The following is a 22500-nucleotide window of genomic DNA, read 5'->3' on the forward strand; positions in this document are numbered from 1 at the left end:
GTCTCCAGAAGCTTGGCAGAAGAATTTCCAGCCTTACAAACCAAAGCACACTGCCAAAATGACACAATAATTTCTAAAGAAGAAACAAAATGTGAAAATTATGACCTGGCCGAGTATGTTGAATGACTTAGATGCAATAGAACACCTTTGGGGAATTGTAAAGAGAAAGGTAGTGCACAAGCCCTCCAGCAAAGAGCAGCTGAAGGAAATGTCTGAAGCACAGCAGAACATCTCTGAAGAATGGCAGAACATCTTGGAAGGACAGCAGAACATCTCTGAAAAGCGGCAGAACATCTCTGAGGACAGAAAAACATCTCTGAAGAGCAGCAGAACATCCCTTCAGAAATTTGTGCAACCCTGGTACCTTTAATGCTCAAAAGGATTAAGAATGTCAAATGTCAAATACCCTACTGTTCAACTTAGAAGTAATGGAATTACTGTAATGTGATACAATTTTGAGTCGACATTTACGTGATATTGCACAGGTGTGTAACCAGTTCTGTTGTATACTTTATACTCTGACAAATTTTATATACTGACAAGTTTTAACTGACCATTCATTGATTGTACTCACATGTTCTTCTCATGTCTGTATGTGAGTAATAATGTCAAAGGCCATCTCTCAAACCAATCTATTCCACCTGCAAATTACACCAGGGAATCTGTGAACTGTGAAACATCTTATATCCATAACTGAACGTGACAGGTCCACGTCCCTGATGGTTCACTGGATCAATAAGACTGCAAGTCGTTTAGGCTGCACTGAAAAGTCTGATCTACAAAAGCTCCCTCACAAAACAGAACTGACTTCATCGAAGTCTGATCTACAAATGCTTCCTTACTCATAAAACAGAAATGACTTCGTCGAAGTCAATCAACTTCACTGATCTCATTTAAAACTTGTACAGATGAAAAGCTGAGGTCGCATTTGAGAAACATACTGCCCTGCTCCTGGAAAACATCCCATCGTCGCAGTCTTAAATGAGGCATGGGTGCTGCATGTAGCGCTGTGTTAAGAAAGTAATATGACAGGTTCCTACACGCACCTCATTTTACTTTTTCCTTATGGCTGTGCTCTGGTTTAACCCTTTGAGGTCTACCACACCGCTGCAGACATGTAGAAGCACAATGTAATGCTATAGTAATAAAAATAGAGTTGTGTACACAAATGTATGTTGTAATGCTGTATATCAGTTACAACAACGGTGACTAACGCTTGTCAGAATGATAATGTGCCCCTTTAAATACTCTGGTGAGACTTACAATTGTAATGTAGCTGGCCCGAGTGCCGCAGGGCGCAGGATAGGACACGCAGACTTCCTCGACGGTGCAAGACGTTTATTAACATTAAACACAGGTGGCACTCACACATGACACTTACAGTAAACATGACTCTACACTTAACATTAAACGATGAACACATACACATTAACGCGTGACTACACAAACTAACGTTACGGCTACAGAGCTCGGAGTTAACACGCACGTAGCGACAGTGATCAACAACGGTGCACATACTGACGGGTTTAAATAGACACACAAACATGCAACAGTAAACCCTGTGCACATGTGTGCAATCCCGGGGGGGCGTGGTTACAAACACACACAGGAGTCCCCCTGCATGCGGCGGGCCGTACCACGTGACTCGTGAGGGGAGGAGCCTTCCATGACATCAATAGTAAAGATCTGAAGACATCTTCTGAGGAGTCCTTGTGAGGCTACACGTTAATGTGTTTAACCAGCCAAAATCAACACCTCACACTCCATCACCATATGGTCTGGAAAAGCCCAGAGAAAATCTGGATTTTTCTGAACTACAAAGCTTTGAATCACACTGCAAACATAAAAAGTGTGACTACTCCAAAGACACTTTTTCAGTGTATAAGGTGAAGATTTTGAGCATATTTTAAGTGTTTTAGATCTCTTCAGTTTGGGAGACATTTGAAGTTATAGATATTTTTACCAGCGGATACACAAATGTGTGATAGGGCTGATTATTGGTTCCTTCAACATAAGATTCTGGACAGTTTTCTGACAGTTTATAAAGGTCCAGCCAAGACTGCCCACTCATTTTAATTCTGTATGAGCTTTAGCAGCCATGCAGACTCGAAGAGTCACACTGCTCTTCATCCTGTTCCTCTTCAAAAAAGCAGAACTGTCCGCTAAATCCTCTTTTTGTTTGCATTAGCTAATATGACTTTATCTCTAATAAATACCTCCATTTGTTTTCTTGGCAGAGCAAAGCTCTTCTGGACCCAACAAAGATCAATGGTCTCTGCTCTCAGGCCATCGCTGGCAAGGGTGGGGCACATCAATTGAATTACCGGGGACATCTAAGAGCAGTCCTTTCACTTGAAGTGAGAATAAACACAAAGTATAAAGAAAATCTCCAGCACACCAGGGACGGCGCGAAGCGCTCGTGCACGATGAGAAGGGCTCCATCCACGATGCAGCACGACTGCAAGCCACGCCAGTCGTCCATCCACACGTTTGGAACACTCTGCCTGATGACCAAGGAACACTCTGCCTGATGACCAAGGTCCAGATGCCATATCAGTGCTGATACTGGAGAGTCTTGGTTCAGCCTCGGCATCGCTGGGGGTCAGCACACAGAAACTGGCCTTTTGGTTGTTACCAACGAAACCAACGCAACACATACAAAAAAAAGTGACACGTCTTGCCTTGGCAGGAAGTGGATTTCGGGTGGATTATGTCACTACAATGACTGGGGCTTCCATGGACCCACACGGTCTCTGCTCAGTTTGGGACTTTCCACCGTCATCCGGCACTCCCAAACTCCAGTCTGGTGTTCTTCTGGAGTAAAACACCCAAATACAGTTGTACTCTTACCCCTCAGAAGTGTTCTTCAAATCTGCGAACCCATGGGGCCTGACACACATGCCCACGCTAAAAAGAACACATGCTACGACTTGGATACTGATCTTTTAAGTCAGCGAATTGGAGTCTGAGGCTTTCCGGACTGCACCTGGAGGCAGCCTTATAGCTTATAGCTGGGTGTGTTCAAGGTAAACGCCCTCTATTTAATCTGTGTCCTTGTTTCATGTCCCTTGATCCATCAACAGATCTGATGTGTTTCACTCCAAAGCAGAAAGATCACTACATATTATTTATCTATTTTGCCTTTCAGCTGTGTGTGGTTATAGTCAACTTCTTGTGGAATGACTACATAGTGAGCGGTTATGAGCTGGTTAGAGTGCGTGTTCACAAATGAGCACACGTGAGTGAGCAGCAAGGAGGAAGACAATGTGCCATTAAGCGGAGGAGAGTCTGACGGCTGACCAAATGAATAGCTGGCAAATAAAAGTGGGAAGATCCCATTTAACTCACGGCGTTGGTTTCAGCCTCCCCGATGATCTTATCAAGTAATTACAGTGATCGACAGACATGCTGACTGACAGGTCTTCAATCCAGTGAAATTTCAACACACACCATAGTGAATGCATTTGGATTTTGAGAATTGCACAAGGACCTGTGTTTGGTTCAGTTAATATAACAGAGATGATCCAACAGTATAAAATAGTAAAGGAAACACGGTATCATAGACATACAGATTTAGGCACATAGAAGAACGGTGCTGAAATACTTTCTATAGGATTTAGAAGGAGAAATCTATATTAATGAGAAGGACATTATGAGTGTCATTGTGTGTGCGCTATAACATATCTGTATACATAACCATGCAGAGTGTATGTAGACTCGTGTCTGAGTCTCAGATCTTGGGTCCTCACCCAAGGCATGTCTTGGCCATTCATCCTACCAGGTAAACTCTTCTCCAGTGAGACGCACTGTTTGTTTATTTATTTTTTAATTACTGTGACCACAATAGTTGGGTGAGCGAGTCAGAGGGAGTGAGGCACGAATGTCAGAAGTGAACACAGTTTATTAACAAAAAGGAAGCAAAGGCAAAAGATGAAATAAAAGGAACACTCATCTGGGAAGCAGGTCGCTAGATACAGCACAGTTAGCTGCAGGCATGGGTACCTGCGGGCCCCAAAGGCTCTGTATAACGCTTATTCTGGGCCCCAAAGGCTCTGTATAACGCTTATTCTGGGCCCCAAAGGCTCTGTATAACGCTTATTCTGGGCCCCAAAGGCTCTGTATAACGCTTATTCTGGGCCCCAAAGGCTCTGTATAACGCTTATTCTGGGCCCCAAAGGCTCTGTATAACGCTTATTCTGGGCCCCAAAGGCTCTGTATAACGCTTATTCTGGCCCCAAAGGCTCTGTATAACGCTTATTCTGGGCCCCAAAGGCTCTGTATAACGCTTATTCTGGGCCCCAAAGGCTCTGTATAACGCTTATTCTGGGCCCCAAAGGCTCTGTATAACGCTTATTCTGGGCCCCAAAGGCTCTGTATAACACTTATTCTGGGCCCCAAAGGCTCTGTATAACGCTTATTCTGGGCCCCAAAGGCTCTGTATAACGCTTATTCTGGGCCCCAAAGGCTCTGTATAACACTTATTCTGGGCCCCAAAGGCTCTGTATAACACTTAATCTGGGCCCCAAAGGCTCTGTATAACACTTATTCTGGGCCCCAAAGGCTCTGTATAACACTTATTCTGGGCCCCAAAGGCTCTGTATAACACTTATACTGTGCCCCAAAGGCTCTGTATAACACTTATACTGTGCCCCAAAGGCTCTGTATAACACTTATTCTGGGCCCCAAAGGCTCTGTATAACGCTTATTCTGGGCCCCAAAGGCTCTGTATAACACTTATTCTGGGCCCCAAAGGCTCTGTATAACACTTATACTGTGCCCCAGAGGCTCTGTATAACACTTATACTGTGCCCCAAACCGCATGTAAAAGCTTTGATGACTTCTCCTGTAAGAAATTCTTACTGCTTACTGCACTATGATGAGGTGACTGACAGATAGGTTTAGTTGATTGACAGCTATAACTAGCCCTCTAGCAGAGTAGAAACATAGGCACTTTCTGCCAGTTACCACAGTTTTAACCACAGACTACAGCCAGTAATGTTTTTGGCACAGCATTACGGCTTTGAAAGATTTTGAAGGTGCTGGTAACAATGTTTGAAAGTTCCGTTCTGACAGATAAGTTGACAGTTTCAAAATGAAGCCATGTTCCAAAATGAAGCATTACTCTGCATTGTTTTTATTTATTTATTTATTTTTTGGATAAAGGGCTCAGCTTAATACCTACCTAGTTGCTAGTTTATGTTAGCAAAAGGTTGAAATAGCAGTGAAACATCTTTGAACAAGCTGTCCGATCTGCAAACCTGCCCGATTGTGTCTGCACATGCGCTGAATACCACCTCCCCCTCTTATATTACAGATCTCTGATGGGTGCATATGCCACATTACATTTGTACCGCGCTGTCCAATTTGTATGGAGCATATTCCGTGTAACGTTAAAAAAGCTGTCCTGACAGTGAAAAAATGTGAAATGCAACACAAATTATATTACTTTTCATTAGGACGGGCCGAAAACATGCCACAGTGAAATGCAAAGCATTCATTTCTATATTGAAAAACAATTAGCAAGGAGTTGAGTTTTTAAGAATTAGGTGCTGAAGTTGTGAAGGAAAATAATGCTTTTCCATCTAGAAAAGCAATCTGTGCTGCTGCATTGTAGTTCATTGTGTGATGCTCTCAACACGTCAGAACTATACACTAAGTATAGCATTGCTTTCCTACATAATGATCTCATTCTGTTTCCATTATGAGTGTGTGGAAACCGCGGCACACTTTAAATGCAATCACTGTCCAATCACAAACCTCTGCTTCTAGCTTATTCTGTGAAAATAATGAAAACTTATAAAGCCTATCCTATGTAGTATATATAAGCTGAGTGTCTGCTACTTTAACCCTGGCATTTTCTCAGAGATCAATAAAGTAGTAATAAAAATTATGTAATGCATATTGATTATTTCATATTGAACAAAAATCTACAGTGGAGAAAGTTATGGGCTGCATTGATGTGTTTGTTTGAAACGATAAAGTCTCCTGATGTCTACATTTCAAAGAGAATACACAATAATAACGTTTTGAAATGACCCTGATGATGAAAATCTGAGACAATCCTAGACAAGCTGAATTCTGAGTCGAGTCAACACGGCGTCTTTGGATATATGGTTTGTTGTTCCTAACAAACAGACATGGCAGAGTCACGCGAGGCGATCCTCAAATTTTGGGCAGGTTTGTTGGCACAAGAGATTAGGAGGGCTGGTGCACACAAGGAGCACATGAGGTCGCACGAGGCATCACCTCGGAACCGTGAAGTGTACCTACAATGTGGGATGAGTTAACATTACTTAGCAACCCCTGTTTCATTCATAATGAGCAAAGGTACCATGTGTAATGCAGCCCTTTTTCATTTTAGACATTCGAGACATTTGCAGTAAATCGTCTAAAACCCAGATCTGATATTTTCATGGGAACACTGCGTGCACAAAAGGAGAAGAATAAAAAAACAAATGCCAGATATGTAATGCAGTGATCAGTGGTTTATGGAATAACAGTCCAATAAACACAATTATGATTTCCTTGTTGACAGATATGAGCACTAACATTTAATGACTGTTAGTTAATGCCAGTTATAAAAAAAATCCTTTAGAATACAACTTATCTATTCAGTTGGAGTCTTATATAGGGAGTCTGGCTAGACCTGAGCAGAGGGCAGGAAAAGTGTGAACCGCAAATCTGATGCTACATAGCTTTGCCAAAGTTATGTGGGGGAAAGCTGTTTACATTTTCTTTTAATGCATTGCATACATTCAGCTTTTGGCTTCTAATTTTATGTCAGCAGTCCTTCTCCTCGTGGTTTGCTGTGGTTTGATGGAATTACAGAATGTATTATGTAGTTCCAAATATTTGCTTGTTTACTGTCTTCTGGAAACCTCTCTTGCTAATGCCCTAAAATGTTTGTGTCTAACTGCTGCTGGTTAAAGGGACAAGAAGTGTAATATGAGTGGCTGAGAAAACGCAAATTAGCCACAACACCCTCCTGTTTATATTCCACTTCACCCGACATTCTTGCGAATGGGCACTTCAGAAATGAATAACTGTTGCGATTTGCAGTACTTGACGTAGGACACTGTATTGTTGGGCCCTCTGCGTCTGACACGGCACCTGTGTGTGTGACATTGAATATGGCTGTGCATTTCAAAAAGGAATAGGGCAGAAATGTGCATGTTACAGGGCAAAGTAGGATGGGACTCAGCGTCTCCCGGTCCGATTACTCCAGTGGCAACAGGGACATGGGGAAGAGTGTTATGTGCAGGCGAGGGCTTTCATCAGCTGGAAGGCAAAAAAAAAAAAAAAAAAAAAAAAGACCAAAAAGAAAGGATTAAATGAGTGCAGTGGAAAAAGGGGAGAGAGAGTGAGAGACAGACAGAGATAGAGTAAGAGAGAGACAGAGAAAGAGAGCGGGAGGGATGGAAGAGAACTCGCCGAACAGAATGCTGTGCAGAAAAGGGGGACAGGCTGGAAAGAAAGAGACAAATGAAGGAATCAAAGGCAAACGAATTGAGAGGAGGAGGAGGAGATGAAAGAGGCTTACGGACAGGAGGAAGAGCTTGAATTTGAAATACAGAGTGTGTGTGTGTGTGTGTGTGTGTGTGTGTGTGTGTGTTTGTGTGTGTGTGTGTGAGAGAGAGAGAGAGAGAGAAGAAAGGTTGGTAAAAAGTGGCAGAACGGAACAGAAGGGCTTGCATGTGAGCGGCAGGGAGAAATTGCGACTCAATCAGCTGGCTTGTTTCTTATTCAGAGCACGTTCAGATATGGAGTATAATGGAGGGGAGGGAGAGAGACAGACACAGACGGAGGGAGAAAAGGAGATAGACGTTGTTCAATTTGGATTTAAACACACTGCCATCTTTTTATCTAACCGAAAATGACGGATTGAATACAAATGCAATATTCAGACATGTTAAGTATCCACCTACTCTAACCACAGGCCGACATGCAGCCATGCAGAATGAAAGCCAACACCCTCATGTCTAAATCTTATAGTCTGGAGCCCCCCCCCACACACACACACACAGACACACACACACACACACACACACACACAAAATGAATGTTCAACCTATCATTTGACATAACAAAAAAATAAGGAGGCTTCCTTTCTGAACAGTCGATGTAGGATCGAATGCACAGACTGTCAGCAAATGACTGAAGTTTGCATCTGTGGATCCAGTTTAGCTAAAACAGACTCAGTGCTTCAACTGAAAAAGCTAACTCTTTAGGAATTTTAGATTAACGCAGTAGCACATTTGAACACCACAGCACACAGTTGAAGCCATCGCACTTTCACTGTACTGCACAGCATAAAGAACACTAGCTCACAAAAGCACCCGGGCACACTATGACAGGAGCGCTCTAGTATCCTAAAATACATAAGGGCAAAGCTAGCACCCTAAATCACACCAGCATACTAAAGTACTGTAGAGCACTAAAGCCATCTAAAATACGCAGACTGAAATACCAACTGGTATTTTCTCAGTCCAAGAATAGTCCTAAACATAGACTAAAAAAGACTTTCCGTGTTGAGTCACCACTGACAATACAGTTTAGTTCAAGACTACGCTTAATGCATGTACATGAAGCTGACCCCTGGTGGTTATATTTTGGTAGGCTGTTTTTTGGCAATCCACCTTGTAAAGTTTCCGTTCCCTCAGAAATGAATCCCAGAGCTAGCCACAGAACAGCTGTGGAGCTGTTTTTAGCACCTCTCGATTTCAAGTTCAAATTTAAAATCAGGGTACTTTGTTGTGGAAGATTTCTAAATGGCAATGAATTATTCAACTGATTCGTTATCTCCAATGTCATTTCACAGGGTGACATTGTTTGATTTCTTTACAGATTAGTTGAGAACATTGTGATTGCACCTTTAATGGCTATACTCTAGCCTTTAAATTGTCATTTGCACCACATCAACAAAGCCGATGTGCAGAAAAATAAATGCCTCCTCTTAAGGAAGTCCGCCGCAATGGATCTATCCTGATGAATCATAGGCTGACTTTTCTGAAGGGAAAATAAAAGATGTGCAAGGGCTGAAGGGGAAATTACAGAGAGAGAGAGAGAGAGAGAGAGAGAGAGAGAGAAAGAGTGAGTGCATGTCTGAATAACACAGCCCCCCCCCCCCCCCCCCCCCAAAGCTTTTCGTAGTATAAAAGCTTTTCTTATCATAAAACATTAGGATGTTAAAGAGCAGTCAATACCACTTTAAGCCCATAGCCTGCTTTGAGCTTTGAAACCAAAGTTGTTTGAAAGAAAGACTAAAGGGAGCAATGATGAAGGAGAGAATGTGGTGGGACAGGAAGACGGAGAGACCCGCCTGCCGGAGTGGTGATCGGAGCGAGCGGGAGCGGCTAGCATGTGCCCGAATGTGAAACGTGCATGGCTTCCGCCTGCTCGGTGCAGCCTCAGTGCCGGGTTCATCCTCTTCTTTGCAGAGGAGGCGGGAGCGTTTGAGAACACTGCGGTTACATCCTGCAGGCAGAGAACATTGTGGTGTCCGGTGAGAGGTCAATGCGATCGCATGTAGAGTACAAAAAAGTCTTTACAGTTGTTTTTGTTTGACCTTCTAGTTATGAACAAAGTATCATTTCAGTCATTAGTGATAGAATTACACTCTTGTATAATACATTATACAGTAATAATATATTTAATAGCACATCTTATATTACACAGTAGCATGTGAATATATATCATCATCCATCATCACCCATCATACTATTCTGAGTTAATAAATCCAATTTAGAACACGACCTTTCAAACTACGCTCGCTAACCACTTTATTACCTACACCTCACAGGTACCTTTTATAGGTGTTACAGACGCTAGCTGTGCACAATTTGCACCTTGTTAATCACTTTTGAGTTACTGACTGCAAGACAACAGCTGACAAGGTAGTTTTTGGGTGATGCAAAATTCTCAACAGTTTCACCGTTGTGAGGAGCAGAAGCAGTCAACCTCAGTGACACTGACCTGGTAGATGGCAATAGCGGGTGCTTGGATGGGGCGAATATATCAGGAACAGCAGTGTCTCTGCAGTCTTTGGACGTGCTAGTGTCACGGTTGGGTTGAAAATGGTCTGGCACCTAAAAATATCCAGCCAACAGTGATCCCATGGTTAGGCACTGCCTCTCGAGAAAGAATGAGCCGATTCTAGCTGTGCATGGAAACAGATGGCCTGTACACCTACAAGGTGTTTCTAATAAATAAATGTTTCTAATAAAGCTAGCGTTGAGTGTAAGGAGAGATCACAAAAGAAAGGCCTCTTAACAAATTGCCAGTTGTGTTGCCGCCTTCGACTCAGGTCTGATCCCATCAGACAGTACAGTCACTCATTTAACTGTGTTAAATGAAGGAGCCCATGGACATTGCAAACTCAATTTCTGGTTCATTTATTTGTATTTGAATATGTCCACTGTTTCTTTTCCCTCTGTCTCTTCAACGCTGCTCAGCTTCATTGCTTGGTCGCCTGGTATTTATCTGGGGGTGGGGCAGGGGTCTGGCTTGGCTGCTAATCGCTAATGCTTCAAATATTTACATTTAATCTGCGAATCAGAAGGAGAGGACCAATGAAGTCCGTGGGTAACAGGTTTTTAATTGTGGAACATGCTCCTTTAGTTGCCAAGTGGAATTTACTCTGTAAACATCACTGTCAAAGAGAGGGGAGGAAAAGGGGGGAGAGAGAGAGAGAGAGAGAGAGAGAGAGAGAGAGAGAGAGAGAGAGAGAGAGAGAAATCTTGGTCATTCAGTTGTTGGAACCCCAGAAGACTGCTGATGCAGAAGGAATATGGACACATCTGACTGTCGCTCTGTGTTAAAGTATGAAGGTTTAAACCACACTGTCAATCTCAGCCGAGGCTTTCAAAACATTCCTGTTGACAGTCATTTGACTTATAACTGACAGTTGGGAGATACAGGAAGCCTTTAACCCCACCCCTCCAATATGTACAGCATATACCTACCTGACTCTCGCGGTCTCTTCCTGTTGTCATATAATCTGCCAACTATTTCCACATGACCCCTGAGCAAATGGCCTACTTTCACTCCCTTCTTCAGGGTTTTATTTTATTTGTACAGCACTATGTGGTTTGCTGACTAGCTAGCAGCAAGAAGCCACATTACAGTCTGTGTGTGTACTGAGTTCCACCTTTTTTATTTACTTGCTTAATGTTTGTCTGCATATTCAATAAATCTAGAATGTTTCTTTTGTCGTAAGCATTATATAATTGAGTGAATTACACTGAAATGTAGTTCAGTATTAGAAATCACTTCAGGAATTAGTAGATTTGCAGCTCATTAATCATTTAAGAGTGTAAACATGTTAAATGTTTATTTACATTCTATCATATATTTATCACTGAAAACTTTTACTGCCGAGGGACAGCTACCATAGTAACTTTGAGGAAGTCAGCAGATTTTCCACCCTTATACTGCCTGTGAGTTTTCTTTTTATTTGATACTAATGGCACCAGTGCACTGACTGAATGCAAGTGATTCATAATGCAGGCCTAGACATTAGCTTGCAAGACGTTTTACTCATATTGTTCACAGCAAAGACAGACACTGCCAAAACCCCTCTCTAATAACACATCTTTACAACTCCACAGTTTAGCATTATGTTCATACATTTTGTGTGCTCTGGCCCAATTGCATTTCTGATAGGGGTGGCTGAACATCGATGTGAATTCTACCATTCTCAGAGGTTAATCGATAACCAAAGTAATAGGAAGGTGAAGCTCTGGGACAGAGTTATTCAAGTCTGGCCCTCCAATCTATATCTGGTCTTGGATTCTGTAATCGGTGATAATTGTTTGACAAGTTAATGTAACTAGTTAGCTGCTTTCTCAGCACACCTGACACCGCAGTAAAGAATACACCCCTGCTGTGGAAAGAAAATGGGAGGATGAATCCAGTGGAGATTTCTTAGTTCTGGATATGTGTGACTCTCAGAACACCCGCCTTAAAACGAGCATACGTTTTCTCCTCTCGTCCGTCCGTCTGCTCACTAATTCACCCGTTTCCTCGCGTCTTCATCAGCGCATCCGTCTTTCCAGGCTGTATTCCTACGTCCTCTCTTTCCAGTTCCCCAACTCAAAAGAAGCTCATATTTCCAGACATGCGCTGGCACGCCGATAAGCGCGCTCGGGCTTTATCTCCCGCCCGCCATCGAACGCTGCCGCATCTTCCCATACGTCGGTGTTCCTCCCTGATAAAACCATAATTTTTATTTCGCACACATGCACGTGACAGCCGGGAGCACCAGATATGGTTTCATTGTTATGCCGGGAATTTTATTGGGGGAGATAGCCGAGCTGCGGATATGCTCTCTCTCTTGCTCAGGCCTGTCCCAGGGTCCCAGCATGTAAATTGATAGAGTCCCAGGCTACCCTCACACTGGCTGGAATATTGGAGAAACGGGGGGATGAGGGGGACCACAGGCGACAGGCTGTCTGGGCAGACGCATTTCAGCCTATTCCCCAGTGATTCAGACTCCCCCCCCACACACACACAGCTGCACACACACGCACACACACACACACACGAATGCTAGTGGATGCACAGGGTCCCACACGCATCCACATAAATTCTAGCATCCATCTATAAGCACAGACGTGATTGCACATCAGCTTCCCTGTGACTCAGACACAGTCTGCACAGAAATGTCATGTAGGAAATATATTTTAAGTGAACACTGAGAACAGAAAAACACATATTTTAACTTCTTTATTTAAGTCTACAGTTAAAAAAAAAAAAGGTTAAAAGACCCAAAATGAAATGCACAAATTGGCATGTAATGCACAAACAAGTGAGCACATCAGCAACAGTTATAACAGCACAGTCCACAGTAGAGAACCTTTACGGACAAATAAGGCACCTTTTCCTCCAGTTGTGCTGGTCTACAGTAAATGCAGATATAGATCTGTATTTTGCAAGTTGATTTACTTTTATCTTTGGTAAACTGAGAATTTGAAAACCCCTAATAATCAATTTGTGTACATGACCAAGACTCCCAAATATAAACACAACAAAAGTACAATTATAGTCACAATTACTGATTGACTGTACAAGTGACTGATACTTCAGAATATTTGTACAGTAAGCTTACAGCCCGCCTCTAACACAATTACACAATCTTCAATTAACACAATCTTCGTCATCTACAAAACACACACACACCCACACACACACGCACACCCGTAAACACACACACAGACACACACACATACCCCCCCCACACACACACAGCCATACACACACACACACACACACACACACACATGCACACGCACACATGCACACACACACACACATCCACACATACCCACACACACACACACGCACCCACGCACATGCACACACACGCACCCACGCACATGCACACACACACACCCACACACAGACACACACACATGCACACACACACACACACACACGCACACCCACACACACACACACACACACACACACACGCACACACACACACACGCACACACACAGACACACGCGCACATGCACACGCACACATGCACACACACACACACACATCCACACATACCCACACACACACACACGCACCCACGCACATGCACACACACACACAGACACACACACATGCACACACACGCACACACACGCACACCCACGCGCACACACACACACACACGCACACACACCAACACACACACACACACACACACACAGTCATCCTTAATCCATAATAACAAATCCATATGCTCTGTAATCTCTCCCACTCTCCTCTTATTGTGTATGTCTCTCTCTCACTCTCTCTCTCTCGTTTTTGTTTTTCTGAATAAAGTGACCTCAATACCTCATACTACTTGACAGATTCATTTGACCAGCTGTTTAATCATCCCGTTATCCCTCACCACTCCCTCCCCCTTCCAACACTTAAACAAACACCACACGCATGTACACACACACACACACAGATGCAAACCCATTCGTGTTCACAGGGCTGATACAGAAAAGGTGTGTCAGCATTATCACGCTGGGTCTAGAAGGAAACCAAGGGTGTCCATGCTTAAAACATCAGTGTTTGCACTAAAATCTCTGTGTGCACACACTCCAGAGTAAGTGGCACACACAAGCACAACATGGCCATTTAGGAACAGTGGTATGTCCGCTGCCGTTTGTCACTACCAGTGGTATGTGGAAGCCTTCTTTTGGCATTAACTTGCGTTCTGTTACATTAAGCTCCACATATCAGTGAGCAAGATTTTACTCCGACGGCAGCTGTCATCAGGTCGATCTGGCCCATTTCTCCTAATCTCCCTCATACCCTCATACCACGTGACTGGTGGCTCCTACTCGCAAATATAGGCAGTTTGGTTTTGCTGTTCAGTCAAGTCGTGACTATACATATTTGGTTTGGATGTGTTTAGATATATGATGTAATAAACCTACACTGAATGCGGCATTCCAGGGTTTTTCTTTCAGTGGGGTCTTTGGGTGTTAATTCAAACTTGTTTCTGCTTTCTCTCTCTCTCCCTAGGTTAACCAGTCTAGGCCTACTGTGAGCATAGACTAGATTCCTCTGCAACTGAGCCAGGAGTACATACATCCTGGGAGCCATAAAGTAGCCAAGTAGAGAAAGAAGGCACAGCTTCCCGAAGAGGAGCCCTGGGCATCATGGCTCCTGACAGCGTGGCCGAGCTTCGCGATTGGCTCTTCCTTTCCCTGCTGTGCCTCACGCTATTGGCCGAGATGCTGGAGTGCGCTGCGGCTTCCTCGCAGGGACTGGACGGCGAGGGGGACGCGGTGTGCCCGTCTGTGTGCCGCTGCGACGAAGACTTTATCTACTGCAATGACCGCAGGCTCAGTGCCATCCCACCACTGCCCCCATCTGCCACTGTCCTTTATCTTCAAAACAATCACATAGACAATGCAGGACTGCCCACGTCCCTCGAGCACCTCACCACAGTGCGGGTCATATATCTCTATGATAATGAGCTGGATGACTTTCCCATGCATCTACCACCATCATTACGGGAGCTACATCTCCAAGACAACAACATCCGGGTGTTGCCACGGGCGGCGCTGGCCAGGCTCCCTCTGCTGGAGAAGTTGCATTTGGACGACAATTCGGTGTCCACGGTTAGTATAGAAGACCAGGCTTTTGCCGACAACCCGCGCCTACGACTGCTCTTCCTCTCCCGAAACCACCTTTCCAGCATTCCGTCTGGGCTTCCAGCCTCACTGGAGGAACTTCGGTTAGATGACAACCGCATTTCAACGATCCCCACACACGCCTTTCGTGGCTTGTCTTCTCTTCGCCGCCTTGTCTTGGACGGTAACCTCTTGGCCAATCAGCGCATTGCAGACGACACCTTCTCACGTCTTTCGAACCTCACAGAGCTCTCATTGGTGCGGAACTCCCTTCAAACTCCACCTCTCAATCTACCCAGTGCACACCTGCAGAGACTCTCCCTCCAGGACAACGCGCTCATCCATATGCCACGGGGCTCCCTGGATGGAATGCGTAGATTACAGAGGCTGGATCTCTCTGGTAACAACCTGACCACACTTCCCAGAGGTTTGTTCCGGGACTTGGAAACCCTCGGGCAGCTGCTCGTGCGTGGCAACCCTTGGCACTGTGGATGCAACCTGCGCTGGCTGTACGACTGGCTGGAGGCCAAGGGGAATACCATCACAGTCCGAGGACTGACTTGCCAGTCGCCAGAGCGTGTGCGTGACATGTCACTAAGGGACCTTACCAGCCAGATGGACGAGTGCGAGCTGGCAGCTGCTGGAGGTGGAGGGGTAGGTGGTCCGGGCTCCACAGGAGGGGGGAGTGCTGGCGGCAGCAGAATGGGAGGACCAGGAGTAGCGGCCAGCTCCACGACTCTGTCCCCTCCGCAAGGCTCTCTGTTCACCCTGCGGTCCAAGCGTCCAGGTCTGGGACTTCCAGACACAGGCTTGGACTACACTCTTGGCAGCAGTGGCGTGGGCAAGAACCTGGCTCTGAATGTGAAGACTCTGTCCCACGACAGCATCAGAGTTACATGGAGCGTGGCCCAACCATCTTCTTCCTTCAGGCTCAGTTGGCTCCGCCTGGGGACTAGTGCCACCATGGGTTCCATCACAGAGACTCTGGTGAGGGGAGACCGCAGAGAGTATCTCCTTACTGCCCTCCAGCCAGCATCCAGTTACATCATCTGTATGGTGCCACTAGTCTCTGGCAGTGGGAACAAAGGCAGCATGTCCAGCACAGACATGGACTCTGATGAGGTTCCAGTGTGCGCCAAGGCTGAGACATCTGATCCCAGCCTGTCAGATGTCGACCAGGGCGATGGTCAGGGCTCGGAGCAGATCACCTCACTCCCACTGGCTGGGATCATCGGTGGCGCTACAGCCATAGTCTCCCTTGCACTTATCTTTGGCATATTCTGCTGGTATGGGCATCGGGCTGGGCGCTTTTCCTCAAGGGATCACTACAGCCGCAGTAGCTCACGTAAGAGCAAGCACTACGATGACTACATTGAATCAGGCACTAAGAAGGACACCACCATCCTAGAGATCCGAGGACCTGGCTTCCAGATGACACCAATGGCAGCCAGAGAGCCCCTGCAGCCCAAACCAATCCGAGAAGATTACATCATACACACTATCTTCCCCTCCAATGGCACAGGCCTATACAAACCGAACCATCACATGACCAACTCAGGCTATGGCACCAATCGCGGCTACCGAGAAGGAGGCATCCCAGATATAGACTACTCATACACGTGATGAGCCTGATTTAGCGAATGCTGTTAGGAATCATGTACTGGATAGATGCACAGTTTTTTAATCAGTGTGGGGTCTGCAGCACCCCTTTGTGCCTTCTAGTCTCCGTTCCAACCAAGCGTGCTGGTCATGGCTCCGAGGAAGCTCTTAATTGGCCCAGAAGCCTGCTAAGAAACAGCTTTCTGTGTTTGGTGCCAGGACGTAGCTGCACCATTTCAGGTGGTGATACCAACTGTAATTTTCTCTCCTCTGGTTTAACCTAGTGTGTCCTCCGAGTAACTGCTTTACCCCTGGCTGCCGCAACGAGGCAGATTCAAGGGCAGCACATGTTGTACTTAACACAGAGTCTTTTTATTTCGAACTCAGATCATATATAATCTGGTTAAGTGGCATTTACTGGGAATGAAAACAAAACAAACAAACAAAATGACCTGGATATGAACATTCACATCCCCATGGCTCTAATGATTAGCTGCCTAAGGACTTCCCAACATTGCTCAAGACTCGAGCTTGTGGACTCTTGGTCTGAGGAGTCCACCATTGGCCAAAGTGACTGGAAAGAGAGTCATAGAGGAGAAGGATCACTCAGTGCTGTCTCTGCAGTTCAGTTCTTCTAGAAAAACATGGGCTGACATTTTGGATCCCCTTTAATGAGACTGTCATTCCCTGGAATTAAGAGAATGCAGAGTTACAAACATAAGCCCTGAATGGTGATGCGTCACTGAGTTAAAACGCCTCAAAAAAATTTTTTTAAAAATAATAATAATCTTGACAAGCCAGCAAGTTGCCTGAAAAAAATGTGCATAGCGCATCAAGCCGTACGTTGTCTGGTTCCTTTTAACATGGACCTAATGTGGAATGTGTTCTGTGAGAAGGGCCAGGTGCAATTACACTGACTGACTTTCACACTGAAAATTACAACATTGCTTTATATATATATATGTATATATATATATATATATATATATATATATATATATATATATATATATATATATATATATATATATATTTAAAATGCACTGAATACAAGCAAGGTGTGTAGATACTTGGATAGAACACACAGACTTGAACTTGCGAAAGTGTGAAAACATATTCTGTGTTCCAGCCTTGTTTCCCTCTTTTTTAGTTTATTTATCTCATATTGTTGTCTTTTTTTTATTACGTTACATTTGCTTAAATATAACTCAGTCGGTCCAGCTGCTGGTGACATTAAAAACACTGTGGTTTTACCTAGTCCTGTAACTGATGTAATGGTGAAGAGGGTTATTTTGGGTCAGAGGGTTGTCATTATTTTATTATGAGCTCTCCACCTGACCAGTTAGGTCCCAGACCCCATTGGCCAGACTCTTCAACAATCCAGACAGCGCCAGCACCACACTCAGCTCCGTTGATGCCCACAAAGAAGCAAGAAACAGGAAGTAGCATCGATTCTGACACTGCTGAAGCAAAAAAAAAGCAGAGATGCCCCCCTTCTGGCTGATAGCACAGATGTAGTGTAACATAGTCCAGTCTCCTCACCTGTAGTTTTGCTGTATACCTTACCATGAGTAAAGTTAGGATTCAGTGAAGTGAAACTGATTCTAGCTCAACACAAAGGCACTTTTAACCAATTGCCTCCCCTTGGCCATTTCCTGGAAATGGAGTCTGTTCGGTTGCCTGCAGACATGACAAGTTGGAAGAAGGAATTGCAGCTTACACCTCCGTACAAGCGTGTACTCTATAATTCACCAGGCTCACCCAAACACAGGTGCAGTAAATAAAGCTGCCGCCTGCCTTGTTCGTCAATGGGAGGGAAAGACCTCTGCTGGGAGAAGTGACGAGCAGAAATCCAAACCGTACCACTGTGGACCCGCACTGTGCGAGCGCAGGCCGAGAGCTCCTGAATGACGGCGCCTCTGAATTGACAATGCGGTGTTGTTTTTTGTTTCCTTCTTCTTTTATGTTCCCGTTCCGTTTTTCATGGACGTAGGGCATCTGGCATTGCACTCGGGGCGGGGAGGCAAGTCTGTGAAATGGGCTCATCTTTGCGTAGCTCCATTAGGCAGTGCTCAGACACTAAGGCACAGTGAAACCTCCACCGAGCAAAAGAGTGGGGGAGATTATACACACAAGATGTGTGTCATGAACTGCACCAGAGGCCTAAGCTGAAATGAAGCCTTAGGCAGAAGCATTGTGCTAGTGTGGTATTCACCCAGGCATAAAATTGTTTGTCATCACCTTCATGTCTGGCACTACATTAATACTCTCTGTCTCCCTCCCTCTCTACTGTCCTTTTCTCACTTCTCTGTCTTTCCCCCTCTCACCTCATCGCCCATTCCTCTCTACCGCAAGACCCCCTTTCTTTCTGGACTCCTCTTTCTCATCTCCTATTCTCCCCTCCTCTCGTCCTCTCCCCTTCTGCCGGCCCTCTTCTCTTCGCGTTGCGCCTGCGTTTGAACGGCCGGAGCAGATCGAGCTTGCCTGCCAGCTCGTTCCGCCTTGCTTTTGGGATCGTGATTGACAGCGCGCCCTGCCGGAACCTCCTCCGCACCAGAGCGCAAATCAAACATGGCCCTGGACCTCGCTGATGCGATCCGGCTACTTTCGAGTCCTTGAGCGCCGGCCTTTTCTGTCGGTTCTTGCTTTGTCTCCGCGTTCAGATGCGTTCGGATGCATCGCGCGTACGACGCGCCGCTAACGCGGCACTGGCCGGCGGACGGCCTCTTGCCGAAGATGACGCCCTTGTTTAACAAAAGGTCGCCTAAGATTTTTAACGACTGCAGTAATAAAAGTCTGCTCAGCCCTGACTGTCTCACAAAAAGATGGCAAACTGCAAGGCTTACAGTTAGCAGCTGCAGAGGTGAGTGGAGTACCTAAAGCACAGTCTTCAGTCCAATCCTTATCACAAAGAAACCACCCACCTAAAAAGGACACACTCGCAGACACTCGCGCTTTCTATTCCCCATCCGCGCACACTCCCTCGCGTCTGAAAGCCCCTTTGATGGGCCGCTGCCGTTTCGTTTTGACTTTGCAGAATGTGGGACAAGGATGTGCGCGTGTGTGTTTACGTGTGTTTTGTGAATGTGTGTGAGGACGCACGTATGTCAAGCACGCATGTTGTGGAGGCGTTAAGAGCACGTGAGGGCAGTTGTTTTCCTTTTTTTAAAACAAACAAACAAAAAAAAAAAAAAAAAAAAAAAAAAAACCTGCAGATTCTGCACCTCCTGCCGACTCGGACCAGCAGTTGTTCCACCTGCAGCCCGTTAACGCAGATGTCTCCCTGCACACACACCCAAATATGCACACACATACACACACACACACACACACAGACACAGACACACACACACACGCTCACACACACACACACACACACGCTCACACACACACACACACACACGCTCACACACACACACACACACACGCTCACACACACACACACACACACACACAGACAGACACACACACACACGCTCACACACACACACACACACACACACAGACACACACACACACAGACACACACACACGCTCACACACACACACACACAGACACACACACACACACACACGCTCACACACAGACACACACACACACGCTCACACACACACACACACACACGCTCACACACACACACACACACACACAGACACACACACACACGCTCACACACACACACACACACACACACAGACACACACACACACAGACACACACACACAGACACACACACACACGCTCACACACACACACACACACGCACACACACACACACACAGACACACATTCTCTCACTCTCTTCTGCTGTCTCACCCATGAGAAAAGTTCTAACATCCGCACACTCCAGAAATAACATCATTTCCCTTGTTCCCTCCTCACGAAATAATGTCACTGTCACATTGCACCCGCAAACAGGTTCAGCTATTTCCCTCTACTGCCTGTGTCTTCCTTTTTATTTATTTCTCTTATATGTATCGCTCTCGCTCTCTCTCTCTCTCTCTCTCTCTCTCTCTCTCTCTCTCTCTCTCTCTCTCTCTCTCTCTCTCTCTCTCTCTCATGCTCCCTCGTTTGAAAAACATTCCCTCAGGTGGTGTCATTGGCCCTCTCTGATTCTCATCCCTTCTGGGCTATAATCATTACGCTCACCCAACCTTGGGAGCAGAGACGTGTAGCTCTTTCATTTAGTCTACGGGAGGCAGCTTGCCTGTAATGACATCATGCTGGCCGAGGCAGTTACTCAGTGGGAACGGCCTGGCAAACGCTTCACGCTCGTATGCCGCGCTTCACGCTCGTATGCCGCGCTTCACTCTCGTATGCCGCGCTTCACGCTCGTATGCCGCGCTTCACTCTCGTATGCCGCGCTTCACGCTTGTATGCCGCGCTTCACGCTCGTATGCCACGCTTCACGCTCGTCTGCCACGCTTCACGCTCGTATGCCACGCTTCACTCTCGTATGCCACCACTTGAAGGCTTGGTTCAGTCTCACCGGTACAGAACCACATTCCAGCCACTAGAACACACATGGCTGTAACACAACCGCCTCTAATTTACCGCTGCGGCTTGCCAGCCACATCACACAGCAGCGATGCTTACAGGAGCTCCTATGGTGAAGGCCTCGTTCTATCAAGCCTGTTCCGTTCAGTCAGAACTGCAGCAAGACAGAACCCTTTTGCGGCCCGGCCCGACCCAGCCCGGCCTGGCTTTTGAACTGCAGCGAGACAGAACCCTTTTGCGGTCCGGCCCGACCTTTGAACTGCAGCGAGACAGAACCCTTTTGCGGCCCGGCCCGGCCCAGCCCGACCTTTGAACTGCAGCGAGACAGAACCCTTTTGCGGCCCGGCCCAGCCTCCTTAGTACATGCAGCAAGCAGAGTCGTTATCCGCTGACGAAGGCAGCACGTAATCGTTAAAGGCCACGAAACGAAATCCATTACTCAACCAAAGGAGGTATTGGCAGGTTTTCCACCAAACAAATACATCACAGGTTATTTCCACTGTGCCCCATATAATGGCTGACCGAGTGGCAGTTCAGTGATGCACAGCGTGTGCTTCTGTGAGCAAGGGTCCTCGGTCACAGAGGCGTCAGCATCCAAGGTCTTCAGCCAGGAGGTGCATACACCGCAGTCTGACAAACCGGTCCTCTGTTGTCCCTATGCATCCTATATGTGATTTGTCCTGGGGTGGGGATTAGTACAGTATACTGCTGTCTCATCAGTATTTCTTAGCAGAATGTCTAGGTACGGCAAAACGGATGCTGCTATCAGTCCTCCAGAAATACAGTTTCTTGAAACAATTCAATATTTTTTCTTTCTTTCTTTTTTTTTTAAGGTAACAAGGCAGCAAGGATAGACTGTTAAGTACAGTTTGCTTTCCTTTGTTCTTTGATTACCTTTGCTGGAGAGAGAGGAACCGGAAGACAGGAAGGAGTCCCTTTTCCCCCCGTTGGTTGCTGCTTTTGAACACAGGGCTCTCTCTTCCTCTGTTGGACTGGGTGGCTATGACTCAAAGTGAAGAAAAAAGCCTATTTTGTATAAAGTATGTTTCTTTTCTATGTGATTAAAAAGAGATGTACTAAACTTGGCTCTGGTTTTGATGCGTTTGAAAAAGTGAGGCAGAGGGTGCGTGTGCTCGTGTGTGTGTGTGTGTGCTCGTGTGTGTGTGTGTGTGTGTGTGTGTGTGTGTGTGTGTGTGCATTCTCCTTCTCTTTTACACGCACACATGCACACACACATTATATCTTGAAAACCAAGAGATACAAGGGAGCAAGGGACA

General features: G+C 45.8%; 1 protein-coding gene across 3 annotated transcripts in view; it reads left to right on the forward strand.

The window, feature by feature from the left end:
• Nucleotides 1-17667, forward strand: part of flrt1a (fibronectin leucine rich transmembrane protein 1a) — a 37261-nt gene extending 19594 nt beyond the window's left edge. The window contains exons 1-2 of one of the 3 annotated variants that reach the window (XM_035526785.1): nt 3006-3026; nt 14513-17667. In XM_035526785.1, coding sequence (XP_035382678.1) covers nt 14650-16749 — 2100 coding nt within the window. In that variant the 5' untranslated portion in view covers nt 3006-3026; nt 14513-14649 and the 3' untranslated portion in view covers nt 16750-17667. The other 2 variants (XR_004776136.1, XM_027017761.2) reach the window with 2 other exon arrangements.
• Nucleotides 17668-22500: the final 4833 nt, after the last annotated feature.

Source organism: Electrophorus electricus, chromosome 6 (genome assembly GCF_013358815.1).
Source record: "Electrophorus electricus isolate fEleEle1 chromosome 6, fEleEle1.pri, whole genome shotgun sequence".
Lineage (NCBI taxonomy): Eukaryota > Metazoa > Chordata > Actinopteri > Gymnotiformes > Gymnotidae > Electrophorus > Electrophorus electricus.